A 16,436-nucleotide genomic window follows, 5' to 3' on the forward strand; every position below is an offset into this window, starting at 1 on the left:
TGGTCTGTCTGCTATCTCTCAGTTTGTCCACCACTCTGTGTCCTCGCTCCATCTTGTCTGTTTCTTTCTTCGCGAGGAGGCCCCGGCTGCGTCTGGCATGTGCTGATGCTCACAGAGCTGCCTCTGTCTGAGAATGTGACCATTTCAATAATCCCTCATTTACATTTTTAAGCTGTTTCTTTTTCAGTGAACCAGGCAAGTTAAGACCTGTTTTCTCTGCCATGCCAGTGGACAAAGTGTTGCTATGGTTTTTTGTTATTGCAGGAATGAGAATGCAAGTTGTTTACTGTGAAATCCAGAGAGAAAATCAGGTTGACACCACTAATTAAACAATTGAAATGTGTGTATGTGTCTGCAGGTTTAAGAGATGTGGATATTATGTCGTGGGAGAACAGAGGGTTGAGAATTTGAATGTTATCTAAACTTGCTGTCTAACAAGGACAGGGAACATCTATTTTAGTTTGTTTGAATAAAGAATTAAGTATAATTCATATTAACCCTTTACAGGATTGAAAAACCAGCAGTAGCACAGTGCAGTTTATGTAAAACACAACCTGTTATGTTTGTGCAATGCATCTTCAGGAGTCATTTTGCCATGACATTACACCTGAGTTTCCACCTGCCTAGAAAGCTTCTTTGCGTGCAAACTAAAACATTGAACCTACAGTACAATGTTATTTTATTCTAGACTTTTTTCTACTGATGCATTTAAATGATGTTAGAAAACTCTATCCTTAATCAGATACAATTAAACGTGCTTGTCACACATGTTCACGTATAGTGGAAACATCAATATTGCTACTCCTTAAATGCCCCTTGTTAGCCTTGCTCATGAGTGGAAGTAACTCTATTAATGTTTCACTATACCGGCCCTCAAGTAACAACTGCATTCACAAACTGACCCCTATATATCCTCAACAGTTTATAGTCATGAAGCACTACTTAAGCCTGGTGGCACTGTGTGGCATTCAACAAGCTGACGGTCAAATTCCAGCCGCGCCTTTTGAATCAGCTAACATGGCTTAACTTAAGCGACCATTAATAGACGATGGCTCTGATATACAAACTGGGCATCTGCTGCGTCATTCATCCAAATCAATCTTTGGTATCTGTTCAATGTGGGAGGTATGTGGCACTCTAAGAATGTGCCCTGCATGTGTCCCCGCGGCTGAACACGGCGCCGTTCATAAAGCGGCCGGCCAAGATGAAAGCAACCCCTCATGTGCGGTACAGTGCACTGAAATCTGTTTGCACTGTATCCCAGAAACAGGGGGTGATATTTATAGTTTAATTTGTGTACTTCTTGGAGCATGTGTTATCATTCCACTGTGATGGATTCCTGTTGTATTTTCCCCTTTTGGGCCTCAAACAGAGGAAAAACTACCACAATAAAAGAACTGTCACTTTAACTAAATATTAGCAAAAGGAAGAAGAAGTAAGATTTGATAGCTACCCTCCTCAAGTTAGTGATGCTCTGTAAGAGTAGTGACACTATTTCTTTTGAGAAAACCTAATCTAAAGAATAGCTTCAGGAGGAAACAGAGGTAAGGGGAAAACTGGAATGAAACATATTCTTCTTTCTGTCAGAGCAGCAAAACACCTGACTGTACTAAAATCCCTCTATTTGAAAAGTGCATTGAGAAACATGAGTGTACTCAACAATTATACAACAAAGATTCTCAATTACAGTAATGAGAGCAATTAGTTACTTCCACCACAGCTGATGCCAGCACGATCAATATTTTATTAAAAGAAATCTAGAATGAATAAAAGCCTCTTTCCCAGCACCATTTTAACTTTTGCTAATAGAAAAAGCACAGGTTTAAATAATAACATTTTAGTCCGGAGACTCACTCATACATTAGGGATGGCTCTTTACAGTACAGACATTAATTAATCAAATGTAATTGATTTCACCAGCGTAGTAAACTGACTGCTGTGAAAAAAAGAAAAAAGAGGAATCAATCTATTTTTTGTTATGTATGTGATTAAAGCCCTGGTCTCAGTTAGAGTTTTCTTCTTAAATACAATATTTAAAAATGTAAAAAAAGACCCGATAGATCTCTCACACAGGTGTAACTAAAGTGATACCAAGGATCTTACATGGAACACCTACATTGAATATGGCCACCATTAAAAAGGCCCTTTTATGCTTTTTGGAGTTTTCCCTTTCCTGTAGTGTGTTATACAGGTTTTTGTGCATGTTAATAGAGAGGCGAAGTCCCTCCCTTTCCGATGACCTCCATGGGACCTTATTTCAGAAAAATTATGTATTGAAGATCCCGTTTTAATTGTGCCACGAATTACACATATGATGTTTGTCAATCTTAACAAATCCTTTCCATGTCAAAAAAGTCACAGTTTGTCGTAAAACTGTTGAAATATAAGACTATGAAAAATATGCAGAAAGACTACAAATCCCAGAATCCCGGTCCCGCATGCTGGCTCTTACGGAATCGACTAACTCCCATTTTGTGTATGTGCAGCTCTCAACATGCCCAGTGATTTTCATCTCTTTTAATACTTTTCGCCTCATTCTGAAAGAAAGAAGTGAAATGCGCCAACGTGACGGCCGACTTGGTGTGTCGGGAGACGGGAGATGTAGTTCATTGAGACGGGAGATGTAGTTAATTGAGACGGGAGATGTAGTTAATTGAGACGGGAGATGTAGTTAATTGAGCGGTTTCACACAAAAAAAAGTGTTACTTCACTTTTTGACTTGCAAAATTATCTTTTAAATTGACAAACATCATCTGTAATTCGTGGCACAATTCAAACGGAATCGAAAGATAATCTTTTCTCTCCCCATTGACTTCCCCGGAAAGGGAGGGACTTCGCCTCTCTATGGTCTGCAAAGGCTGAAATCCCGAAGTTTCCTCCCAAGGTAGTTTCTCTCCCATACTCCCCCCCCTGCCTGAAACGCCTCCATTGGACTCCTTTGTTTACGTCCATAAGATAGTGACATCCCTATGTAACACTCGCTTTTCTATTGGCTACAGGGCACCAACAAATTGTACACGATAGTCTAAGAGGCAGGACATCTCTAAGCGGTTGACCAATCACAACATAGCCTACCAGGACAAAATACCTATATGAAACTGAAAATGAGCCTAATAGGGCCCTTTAATGCATTTGATGTCAAAACAATATCTGCTCTATAGAGCTATGATGTTCTTATTAGTTGGTTTGCTACAATTAGAATTTTGACAATGCTACTTTACTTTAATTTCAATCCTTAAAATGAGTGTTCAGTGGAGTCCATAGTAAGAAATAACCCTTCTTTATCTCAGCCGCTGTAACCATTTTAAGTAAAGGACACATGGACTTGTTATTGCAGGAAGTATTCAGGTATAACTAATAACATTTATGATGTCTAGAAGTGAAGTCCCAGCAAGTCATCCCACGTAGGCAAAATGCACCGGGGAACTGAAACTATGACTAATGTTTTTAGTTACACCTGTGTGTTTTCTGCCAAAATGTCAAATATGTCATCCATCATACGTGACTACCCAGGTTGTTTTTCAACATTTTTAATCTTGTGAATGACACTTGACTTTAGTTACAGTCTTTAAAATCAGATTTCAGTCAAACCTACAGTGGGAATAAATTAACATAAATATATGTATTTTATTAAGCCAGCATAAACTCTTCACATGAAGATACTTTGACTTGTCATAGCAGAATGTTCCCAGGTGTAACTAATCACATTAATGGTGTCTCTGTTCCATTTAGAGGTGTCAGTAAGTCATTCCAGTGAGGGAGTATAAACAACGCCAGCGCCCTGCGACAGAAACATATAAATGTTGTGCTGTGAGGAAGGTATAATGACTTTAATTTGCATAAGCATTTGACAGGTGTTGAGCTCAGGGCATATTTCCTTCTCCCAGGAGCCCTCCCTGCACCAAAGTCAGACAGCATCATTTTCTAATTTGATTTTCACGGTCTGTTGTGGGTGAGATTTCTTTACTTTCACACCTGCACGAAAAACACTGGAATTATATGCATCCATCAAAGGATGCTGCAGCTTTAAGTACGTGAAGTCGTGGTGAGTCAGAGGGTATAATAGCATCTTTTATCACTTGCAGGTAATGGGTAGGTTGACAGTTGACACTGGCTTCCTGTTAAATCATCAAGGAGGGAAGTTACAGGCTTGTCAGAACATGACACTTCCTCGAAGACACCCCCACCCTCTTCCAAAACACACACATTAACGCACGCACAGACAGACAAACCCATACATAAATGGATGGGTGAGGTTTGACATGACTGACCTCAGCACCTTTGCCCTCTGACTAATTTCACCTCTGTGCAGGGTCTCTCTGTCCTGCTGTCCACTTACGCTGTCTCTCTCTCTGTGTCCGCAGACCTGAATGAGTGCGGTCTGAAGCCCAGGCCCTGTAAACACAGGTGTATGAACACTTATGGAAGCTACAAGTGCTACTGCCAGAACGGCTACATGCAGATGCTTGACGGGACATGTGGAAGTGAGTTTTTCCCCCCAATACACAAACACACACATCTCTGTTGGTATTGATGTCTGAAATGTGGATATTTTCGTTCCTGACCTATATGTTCTTATTTTCTTTCCCATCTCTCTTTTGCTTTGTAGCCTGTATACTGTGAAGTTTATTTTCACGACAAATGTATTCATCTGAATGCCAGCAGTTGGCAACCTGATGACATATGCTCTCTATTAAACAAAGACAGTTTTCCACTTGTGTGAGTAGCTTTGACAGCAACCCTTTGATAGAGTGTTTTGATTAAAGCCCTTCGTTGATCCGCTTCATTACAGCAGCTGAAGAACCCCTCTGAAGAACCCTAAGAGGCCTACAATGAAAAGTATGAGGGAAACACAATCTTTAAACCCTCGGGTGCAGTTCTTATTGCTCGCCTTAGGTATTCGAAGAAGTAATGCCTGTACATGTCTGCCTGTAAATGATGTTTCCCACCTGATAGGCTAACTATTTTCTCCCCACATACATTAGAGCATAGCGTGACTCCTGGTGCCTCATTTTAATAAGGCTAGTTCTTTTTTTTTTATCAGAGGAAAATAAATGTCTCCGTATTAAAGTTGGATTTTTCCCACTTGAGGCAATCTCAAACAATTCCAGGTGTTGATGTGGGCTGATAGCCTGATAGTGTTCAACACCGTGCCGCTCCTCTTTTCTCCCCTGCTACTGCTTTGATCAATAGATCGCTGTAGCATTTAATCAGACTAGCCTTCCTCCGTCATCAAACTGTACTCCTGGGTGCCTGCGGCGGCTGAAGTGGCGACTGCAGCAGCATGAGGCTCACTCTTTAATTTCCTTTTAAGGGTCCGATGTTATTGAAAGAGGCTGAACCAAATCTGATCCATTATATTATTATTTTAGAGGGGGTTTGATCTCCCCCTGCACGGCTCAACAACAGCACGCACACTACACACGCTTCAATAGGATGGAGGGAGGGGGATTAGGATTCCTCAGGTGTAGGAAAATATGAAAGTGGGGGAAGATTGTGTGGGCTAAGGTGCACAGCACAGGAATCTCATAATGGCCGACTGTGTGTTGTTCTGTTGTCTGCGCCTCAGGGTCAGCTCGACTAATACCGTCTATAGCTGGTGGATAGGATAAAGTGTGAGTGTGGATGTGAGGAAGAAAGAAAGAAAGAAAGAAAGCCTCCCTTGTGGCACCATCATGTGTTAATATGTGCTGTGATTCCTTTGTATCCTTCAGATGCTCGCACTTGTGGCATGGCCAACTGTCAGTACGGCTGCGAGGTGCTGAAAGGAGAGGTTCGATGTCAGTGTCCGTCACCGGGGCTGCAGCTGGCTCCGGATGGAAGAACCTGTGTGGGTACGTGGCGGACTTTATATATATCTCCAGAGGCCTGAAAACCGAGCCTCGTGCTACCACTCCCTTCCATAAGCTACCCATGTAAAGCATCACGAGCATTTTATTGCCTTTTTTTTTTATATCTTCTTCTCAGACTTTAAATTAGCAGAGTGATAATGAATGCCATCGTTTTGGCTGAGCGAGAAGGAAATCTTGGCAGCGAAAAGGCAATTTAGGAAATAATTCCTCTTTGCAAGCGAAGCTGAAATTCATCCAAAACATATTTACCAATACATCCGTTTCGCTTTGATCAAGGACCATGGACATTTGTTTCAAAGATTTGTATTGAGAAGAAGCATACAAGTCTAAGCAATAGTACAGACTTCTTTGGGGTGGGAATCATGCTTCCCTTTTTCAACATATAAGAAAAACCAAACAGCCAATAAGAAATAATACAGAAAAAACATACCATGACAGGAATACCATACTGAATGACATACATAGACATGGTGGGAAAGAACATACAAAATAGTATATGTAATACAAATGAATAAATAAACTTAGCACCATGGAAATCTAACCAGCCTTGTCAACCAAATGGTGACTATATCCAACTTACTTCCTCCAGCTTTTACAGCAGAAATGTGATAAGGGGAAGCCCACCCCCTCCTCCATTCCTCCCCTCCTTCATTAACAGCTTCACGAGTGGGAAGGACACAGATGAAGGGGGCAGTTGAGGGCAGTTAACCTGTGTCAGGTTTAAATACAGGCTGTTCCAGACTGGACTCTTCCTGCTATGCTGCCCTATATTCCCACTTATCTGTGGGCGGATGGGAGGCGGATTTTTAAACAGAACGAACATCAATCATGAAAAATGATGGAGGTGGGGAAGGACAGGTTGCCCGCCACAGGTGTTAAAACTGTTAAATGGAATTGTTCTGGTTTCCCAGAGAAGCAGATGTTTTATGGAGAGTTTCTCATCATATTTATGAAGGTTTTTCCTTAGACTTGGAGAGTTTCAAATGTCTTCACTCATTATGTCAACACCTTTCTATCGTAGGTGCACAGGGGCCTGGGCAGATCTTTATCAAACTTTTAGAAAAGATGCTTCGTTATACTTGAATTATATATTTTTAAAAGTACATCTGTTGCACACTTACACATAAAATGGACTTATAAATAAATAATATAATTTTGTTGTTCGCTCGTTCTGAAATATATAACACAAGCACATCACTGCAATGTGGCTGCACACTCTCGGCACGGTCTAATGAGTCATACCTGCGCATATACCAAGAGTCTGCTTAGAATTAACCCTATAAACACATAAAATGACACTATTCAACACACATACACTGCTCACTATTTAGACAGTGGCTGGATACACTCTGCATGGTCTATTGAGTGATGTTTACCTGTGTGGGTTTCAACAAAAGGACCCCTGAGCTGCCCTCTGTGCCTGTGTGAGCTTTACCCCGTGTAGTTAGGATTAAACATTAAAGTGCTTTTGAGAATAATACAGTTTCCTGTCAGGCCCAATATTATGGGATCACACACATTGCTTTTTATCAATTACCTTGATATGAGGCATGATCTCACATTCAGTTATTTTATCAAATAAAGTAACACCTAAAGTCTCTGCAAAGTAGCTCAAGCACCAATTATAGTGTGACATTTAAATATATCTATAATAATATTATTATATATAATTCTGGATTTATGTCTCGGGATGAAACGTTGAGAAATTAGCAGAGAAACCCAAAATGAAGCACCAAAGTAATTTCTGCAGCCGGTAGCAGATGTATAATAAACAGAATTCATTTACTCATTTTCAAACATTGTGCACTATAGGCTAGAAATTTCTTGAGGACGATGTCTGATGATCCAAAGGAAGTATTGACTTGTTTTGCACTGTGACAGAAAGCTGATTAATGACAGAGCGTATTGATGTTTGTGCATTGTTGCAGAGGCTCGCTGTGAGATGGCTTCATATATTTTAGTGCTGCCTCTCATAGAAATTGCTTAATGTATCAGACGAGTCGTCAAACAAAACCCAATTGAAAATCTAATGTTAGCCAAAGATTGATCCTGTATATAACTATGAGTAAGTGTTTAATATGATGCTCTGAAAGTAATGTGTCTTCAATGCCGGATGTAACACTCAGGCATTATGTAGGCAATATTATTACACATTTTGACACAGGGGCTGAATTTATGTGTGCGTGTGTGTATTTTGTAAAACATGATAGTTCACCACCACTCTGTGAGTTGCTAAATAATTCAACTGTCGGCCATTAAGCAGCTCTAGTGGATCAGTTTGGGATTAAGCGCCCTGCTGATGAGAAGCCTAACAGCAGTCTTTAAGGGATAAGAGAGCCCCGCCCACCTACTTCTCTCCTTGTTTTGCCAGCTGCTCCAGGTGTCTCTGTGTTTTTAAAGTCCTTTCAAACAACAGTCCCTGCAGCGCGGCGGGGCCTCAGCTGCATTGTGCAGAATATAAATTAATGATTGTAAAGCAAATGCCTCTCTGTTTCTAAATATTAATGCCCACATGCCGGGAAAGGTGATCAACAGAGAGAGAGAGAGAGAATAGGTATTTAAATAATGAAACAACGTAGTGTGCATTGTATTCTGCTCACTGAACAGAATAGCTAATGTGCTTCGTTCATAAATGAATGCTAACCAGGGAAGGTCAAAAAAAGTCTCCATGTATGAACAGAGATGTTTTGTATTTAATCTCCTTTCTTCTAACCTTGAAGTCTTTCACTGCATTGTGGGTTTTGAATGCATTTAAAACTTTATGGGACCAACTCCGAGACCTTAAGTGAAAAATGATGAATACATTATGTTTTGTTTTGAATATTTTCTTCTTTGCAATGACCTGCATTTGTTGTTCTCCTCCTGCAGATGTGGATGAGTGTGCTGCAGGGATAGCAGTGTGTCCTCGGTTCAGGAAATGCATAAACACTTTCGGTAGCTACATCTGCAAGTGCCACGAAGGCTTTGACCTGCAATACATCAACGGGAAATACCAATGCATAGGTACGGTCAGGAGGTCGCCGCAGTGAGGCTTTCACAGATAAAACACACAAAGGGCATGAATGTGTAGTCAGTGGTGATTTATGACCAAGGTATTTTCAGTGAGGCAGGTTTTGTTTTTTACACCCTGTAAAGATATTAAAACAATTAGTCTATTAATGCATCAGAAATAATAATCCAACAGTATGATATATTTAATACAACACAGTCAAAAGAGCCATTTTGCAGGATCATAGAGTTCACTTTCATTGCTATATTACATTACATTTTACTTTTATCCAAAGTGACTTACATACTCAATACTGTGGGCAATCTCCACAGGAGCAATTTTGGGGTGAAGTGTCTTGCCTAGGGACACACCCACATGCTGACTGCAGTGGGGTTTGAACCTGTGCTCCCCTGATCCGAACACCAACGTGCTACTCCACTGCGCCACAAGCCTCCCATATTACTCTTTTACTACTTCTTAAGATGTTGCTGTATTCACCATTACCCCATTTAAAGATACCACTGTTTAGTATGTTGAAAATATATTTCAAATAAATACAGATAAACGAAAAACTCATTTGAGGCTGTCTCATGAAGTGGGATGACTGATTTCACTGTTTTACGTTTGCCAAGTACTCACTAGTTGAAATAGGGAACAAAATGTAATAAACAGGAACTGACAACTTCAACAACGTTCAGATGAAATATATATCAATGTTAACCTTAAATCTCGGCAAAATCGGAAAACATATCTCCAATGTGTATCTATTCATTTTTCAGAACAAAAGCCAAAAAATAGGAAAAGGTTGCTCCTATTCTTCAAAGACCTTGCATCTCCATCTCGAGTGATTTTGTCATTCTAAGGGTTATTCACTGAAATGCTTTAGCTAGCAGTGCGTATGATATAGGACACTTTGAGCGCCGTTGGAGAGGATGTGAAGCAATTATCCTTGGATATTCTGCTGTTATGTCTAAAGTTTGCTTTTGCGCTGGCACCCGGTAGCTGAATGTTGTTATGTTTCCATTATCTTTCAGACGTGGATGAGTGCTCTTTAGGTCGGAGCCACTGCAGCGGCTTCGCCTCCTGCTACAACACGCCGGGCTCATACAAGTGCAAATGCAAAGACGGCTACCGGGGGATGGGCCACGACTGCAAACGTAAGAATTGAGAACAAAACCCCTGGCCCCCGATGCTCACTTTTGCAAAACGGGGCCTCTCGTTTTTTTGTTTTCTTTGCTGGTGTTTCTCAAAAAGCTAGAAAAGTAAGAAAGAGGGAGGAATAGCCTACAAGTGAAGAGCTGGGACTGAAATTCCTTTCTTTGTAATGGCTGTCAGTCAACACTGAAATCAACCTGCTTCCTTATCACGTGTGCGGAGAGTGAGCCTGTACTCCTTTTTTGACATTTGGAAATTTTAATCAGAGGAGTCATCATGAAATATGAGTTATTTCTTTCCCTGGTTAGTTTGTTTCATTTTGCGTGCTGACACACAGTTCATTAGTCTGTGCGTCGGCAGTTTTCACAGCAGCTCAGTGGGCAAGAAGTAATATATTCTCCAGAGTTATTTAATCATTGCGCAGACACAACTGGTGTAACAGTCCATAGAGCAGGGGGTGGGGGTGGGGGTGGGGGGGGGTGCCTCATGGCGTAGCGCGCTGCAAATATTTCACCCTGTCGCCTGCCCAAGGGTGTGTGAGCCACAAGTGCTCTGGGAGTCGAGTTGCAATATCCTACGTGTGTCTCACATATCAAAGTCGCCTGCAACCTGAGAAGGCAATAACTGAGTTCAAACTCTTTGCCTTTGTCCACTCTCATTCCTCACTCATGAACCCCTTATGAAGCCCTGCATCACCCCCCCATGCAATGAGTAACAAAGGAAAAGGAGGTGTAACGTTGATGACATCAGCAGAGCGAGGGTGATCTCCAAGGCCTGTTTGAGCACAGAGATCGTTCCTCTCACACAGAGCTGCTGAGAGGCCTCCGGCTATGAGCACACGAAGAATATCAAATTAGGACAAGCATATAAACGGATGAAAAAAAAGCCACTGACAGAGAGAAATATTGATTTCTCAAAAGCAGACATTTACTGAACGTGGGGTGTCTTTGTGTTTTTTTTTTTTGAAGGCCACCTTGTCATGCTGCACGCTGTTTCTCCTCTTTCAACTTCCCCAAGGAGAACATTTGTACAGAATCTTTTTTTTTTTTAAAGGCACAAAAGAAAGAATGTGAACGTGCAAAATGAGGATTTTATAAGCCTTTCTTGTTTGAGCTTTTGCATCAGTGAGATTAGAAACACCCGATCTGTTTTAGGTGCTAACGTTTGGCTAATAGAAATAAGGGGAAAGTCTCGGTAGATAAAAGAAAGCCTTCACTTCCAATGTCAGACTAATCATTGCAATTAGTCTGCAATTCTCCGCCTCATTAACTCTTAAGTGATCATATTTCAGTACTTAATCTACATTCTCTTTTTATTCCAGCCATCCCTAAGGTGGCTATTGACCCTCCGAGGCCAGGCAAACTGCCTCCAAATCATCACAACCGCCTCCCAGACACAGATCATAGGAGGACCACCACCACCGTCCGCCCACCAGTGACTCAAAGGAGAGTCTTCCCCGTAATCCCCAAAACAACAACAGCCGCCCCCACAACTACGACAACCACGACAACAACCAAAGCACCTCCAAAGAGGGTTACCCCACCTCCAAGTAAGCCAGCCGTTCCCACCCGGAAGCCCTTCATCCCGACCAGGAAGCCCTTCATCCCGACCAGGAAGCCCTTCATCCCGACCAGGAAGCCCTTTATCCCGACCAGGAAGCCACCAGCACCAACACGCAAGCCCTATATCCCACCCATAAGACCAGTTCCTCCCACCAGAAGCCCCCCAACACCCCCACCAGTCACTCCTGTGGACAACACCATCCAGAAGGAGGTCACCAAACAGAGAGGGGACGTCCACAGTAAGAACTAGTTTTATATTTCATTGTTTCCGTTATGAATAGATGACATTTATTACAACTTGCACTTGCATTCGAAATCTAACGGTTGTTTCATAATAATTGAAGGGTTTGAGTTATAGGTGGAAATCAGATCTGGTTTTAACTTATCACACTTGAAATCATGAAAATAATGGCCTCTTTAAGAAACGTATTATTGCAACAAAACATTTAAACCGACATGAATGTATTTTTGTTGGCCATTAGGGGGCAGTAAAGGAGTGAATAAACACAACATTGACATATTGTACCTCCTAAAGTTTTCCAATTAAGTAGCTGCCAATTAGTTGCCTTTTTACACGTACATTCGAACATTATTCTTATTTATTGGATTCCTATATCAGGCCACCTGACAAAAATAAGTGTCGTATTTACCCTGCTTTTAGCTTGGTCTCTACCAACTCCTGGGAGAGATATCTGGCTCTTTAGAAATGCTCCACACTGCTTGAACTAACTATTACTGACTGCTGTTTTGTACTAAGCAGGTAATGCACAATGGGTATTTAGAGTTTAACTGATAACAGCTGCTGTTTCTTGAAATTACTAATAAGAGTATGTAGATTTGACTTATAATGTAAAGAGTTGGGCTGTAGAAGCAAAACAACAAGCTGAGAGACGATAAAACCCTCTGAGTCGACTGATTAATTCTCGTTGGTCAATACGAGCCTCACCTTTCACCTAACCGAGTACAAATAATGGAGCTGCAGTAGCTCAGCTGGTGGCGAGCACACTGTGTACTGAGGCCAGTCTGACCCATGGTCCTTTGCTGCATGTCATCCTCTATTTCCCTCCTTGCTGTCTATCTTCAGCTGTGATACAGACACATAATAAGGTTTAACAGCTTAGAAAGCTTAACACCTCGCTGCATTAGCAAGTTTCATCCCTGCTTGTTTACATTTCAGTCACAGGCTGACACACAAAGGCAGTCGTTGTCCAACAATTCATCTCCATCTGCTCCCAGACAGGTTTCCTCTAACCAAATTGGATCATATCAGCATATTTCTTCATGTGCATGCTGAAACAATGTGCTTATTATGACACATGTCACCATCTGGGGATCATTACACATGGAGCACACATGTTGCTGAGCAGCTAAATATCAGGAACCATGTGCACACCGTTTATCTCCAGCCAGGCAGATGGTGAACTGGAGAACATGTTGGTCTATTGATATCATATGTAATAAAAGGGCATGAGAGCTCTCTTCACATAGTTGTCTCACTGTCATACATACCATCTTTACATGATCTCAATCAAGCTATAAACAAAGAATATTGTTTTTTTTCATTTTAAAATGCTCAAGTAGTAACCTTTTAAAGTGTTTAAAGAGTTTCGTTTTTCTTTTGATCTATTAGACTATTTGTCTACACAGGTTTAAACATTTGTATTACAATATTTACATTTTAAAAAGACCAAAAGTTCAGAAGAACACCAAATGCATATTCATTCATGGCATTAAATAGTTACCAATTGGATGCACCACTAACCATTTGAGTAAAATATTAAACTGCCCATCTTTTATGGGAAACAAATGGACTTTTTAAAGATTTAAAGATTCACTTCTTCAGTAGGAATACATTCATTGAAAAGCGCTGACTGCCATAGACATTGTTGGCTTTGGGTTTTATTATTTTAATTGTTTACACTGCCCACATTATACTTCTTGTATTCCCAATTTTATTTCACAGCATACAGTTTAACCAGTAACTTTTCGAACATGTGCAATTTCAGTAAATGTACACATTATTATGATATAGAGATAGAGCCATACAGAAAAGGCAACAAGGGGAAATTCAATAGAATAGAAAGTTTACTCCAGATGCACTTATAGTCAATTGTGCACAAAAACTTGTATTTGAACATTGATAGAAGTGTTGTTTTTGGCGTCATGCTCAATTATGCACAGCAAATCCAAAATCCTTTGAGACAGAAATATCTGGTGTGATATAACGACAAAGTACAGGATAAGAGTGGAGATTCTGTGGTTCACCTTGCCAGATGGCTTCACATAAATTAGAAAGAAGACAGAAGAGAGAAGATTGCATTAGCACCTGTCTGCACTGCTTGAAGGAGACATCAATCTAATAGTTCGCACCACGGCAGAGCAGTTCTAGGAATCCGAGCTTCCTGAAGATGGTTTGAATAAGATGAGAGGAGGGACACCGCTGAGTGATTACTCGCATAATTACACAGAAATAGGAATGAATTTGAATAAGATCCTCAGGACATGAAGAACCACTCAGCTGTGCTGCAAGTGCAGGTGTTTATAAAGAATGCTGGACTTATACAATCAGCACTAGTTTATCTTCAACTTATTTCTAGTTTGTGAATTACACAAATTGCATTTCCTGCAGGAAGATTAAAGTGGACCTATCATGCTATATTTGAATAATAAAGTGTAGGACCCTATATAAGGCATATTTATACTTTTTATTTTTCAAAATACCAAACAGATCATGCATTTTAGCCATTCTTCATTTAGCTCAATTTAACACTGTCTTTGCATGGGCTGATTCAGTGAGAACAGCGCCATCTACAGGCCTGGCATATGTACTACAGCGTCTCCAGCGCTTTCGAACGGCAATGTCCGTGGCTGTCTCCTCCTGATTGGTGGAGTTGGCCCAATAGCCGTAGCGCCACTTCTGTGACGTCATAGAAGTGTTCAAATCTGGATCAGTCTGTATCAGATCCGTTGCAGCCCCTTTTTAAGAGATTTGGGTATGGAGGAAAATAGAGAGGGTTGTGTTTCCTGACACATATTAATGTATAAAAGACGTACAAAAGTGCATTTTGCATGATAGGTCACCTTTAAATTAGAAGATTGTTAACACGTGAGAGTGTTATCAGTCATCTCACCTACATCTCAGTGAGAAAATAAATAAGCATATTTTAACAACATTTTAATGTATTTTCCTTAAAGAAGTACATGCTGCTCTGTGAAAGAAAACCCCCTCCAATATTAGAAGCTAATCAAACCCTTATAACCTCCTCTCTATTGCAATGCCAATGCAAACAAATGAATAAGAATTCAAGGTTTTCATATGAATATGATTACTTGTGTCATCTCTTAAAAGGGAAGGTTAGTAACGTTGTATTTAAAAAAAAAAAAAAGGCTAACATTCACTTATGACATTGTATGCTTTGCTGTCAATGTCATAAGTGAATGTTAGTCTCAAAAAAGTTGAAGTTGCTGAACATTTAGGCAGAAAAAAGAATTCCCCTCAAGCAGCTTCTATGGACCTGACAGAAATGTGGATGAAATTACCGACAAAAGGTCAAAAAACAAGGGTGTCCAGTGAAGTGACATTTAGAAGGTGTTTCAACAAAGTTGTTCAACAAATAAAAGGTTAACCGGGTCACTTCAACTTAACTCTGGTCTTGTCCAACACAGCCCCGGAAAAATACACTGTTCCTTGCTGTGGAAAGTTCAATTGAGTTAAGTTCTTCTTAAGAAAAAAATCACTTCTGTTAACAATGAGGTCTGTGGATCTTACAAGGTACCAGGGACCTTGCTTCTAAGAAAATCTATGAATGTAGACATGTTTAAATCTACATTTTTAAGATTTGAGCAGCATTCCCTTTTTTAGGCGATTTGGTTTAGTCTGGTTGTGTATTTTTTATCCAGTCAATGTAACACACCTATACCTAAGATGTTTTGTTCTCAAACCGATCAAGTTAATGGAATCAGAGTAAGTAAATCTAACATATACAATTACAGGGCCCTTGTTTTTGACAAGACACATGGCTACTGAGGTTTTCAAATCTATATTTTCTAAGATTTGAGCAGTGCAAATCAAATATAATTCTATTTTTAGGCGATGTGAATGTGTCTGGTTGTATATTTTATATTCAGTCAATGTGACATACCTGTATCCGTTTTGTACTTACTGAGTAAGTAACTGATTCTTAATAGCATCAAAGTCAATACATCTCTCATAAAATGACCCACTTTCTTGGTTCATAGGAAGTGCTAAGGACCTTGTTTCTGAGAAAAAAGTTTTAAAATCAACATAATTTAAGATTTGGTTAACCCCATGCTTTATGGCATCAGAGTAAATTAATATAACCTATACAATTATACAGTTCCCTTGGCCAGAATTTGTGAAATTGCACAGTGTTTCTCTCCTGTCCCACAACTATTTTATGCTCACAGTGTCACTGTTCAAGTTACTGCTCCCCTAACTTGTGTTGTGTTTACTCTTTATATATCTCCTCTATCAGCGGACACAAGAAATCAATGGGGGTCTCGTTTCGTAAAAGCACACACACACACACACACACACACACACACACACACACACACACACACACACACACACACACACACACACACACACACACACACACACACACACACACACACACACACACACACACACACACACAAACCTGGATGCCTGGGATATCTGGAGAGCCTGGTGTGAGTGTGACCTCCCCACTGTCAGATTCCTTCGACTGTCAGACTGCATTTCAGTCTGCCAGGTGGTTGTGACCCGTCTTGGGGGTGGGTGGCCCGTTCCAGAGGCTCAGGCTGGGGGGGTGGGGGGATTACATGTTGGGGAGTCTGGGGGATTGACAGTTCAAGTGCAGGTTACAGCGCATT

At 40.6% G+C, this 16,436-nt stretch overlaps 1 protein-coding gene across 2 annotated transcripts in view; it reads left to right on the forward strand.

Moving 5' to 3' along the window:
* npnta (nephronectin a) overlaps positions 1-16,436 on the forward strand; it is a 50,846-nt gene that overhangs the window by 26,353 nt on the left and 8,057 nt on the right. For both annotated transcript variants that reach the window (XM_079662589.1, XM_079662590.1), the window contains 5 exons: positions 4,365-4,484; positions 5,715-5,834; positions 8,721-8,855; positions 9,876-9,998; positions 11,318-11,797. In XM_079662589.1, coding sequence (XP_079518715.1) covers positions 4,365-4,484; positions 5,715-5,834; positions 8,721-8,855; positions 9,876-9,998; positions 11,318-11,797 — 978 coding nt within the window. The remainder of the gene's footprint in view (positions 1-4,364; positions 4,485-5,714; positions 5,835-8,720; positions 8,856-9,875; positions 9,999-11,317; positions 11,798-16,436) is intronic.

This window comes from Notothenia rossii (assembly GCF_949606895.1).
Source record: "Notothenia rossii genome assembly, chromosome: 1".
Lineage (NCBI taxonomy): Eukaryota > Metazoa > Chordata > Actinopteri > Perciformes > Nototheniidae > Notothenia > Notothenia rossii.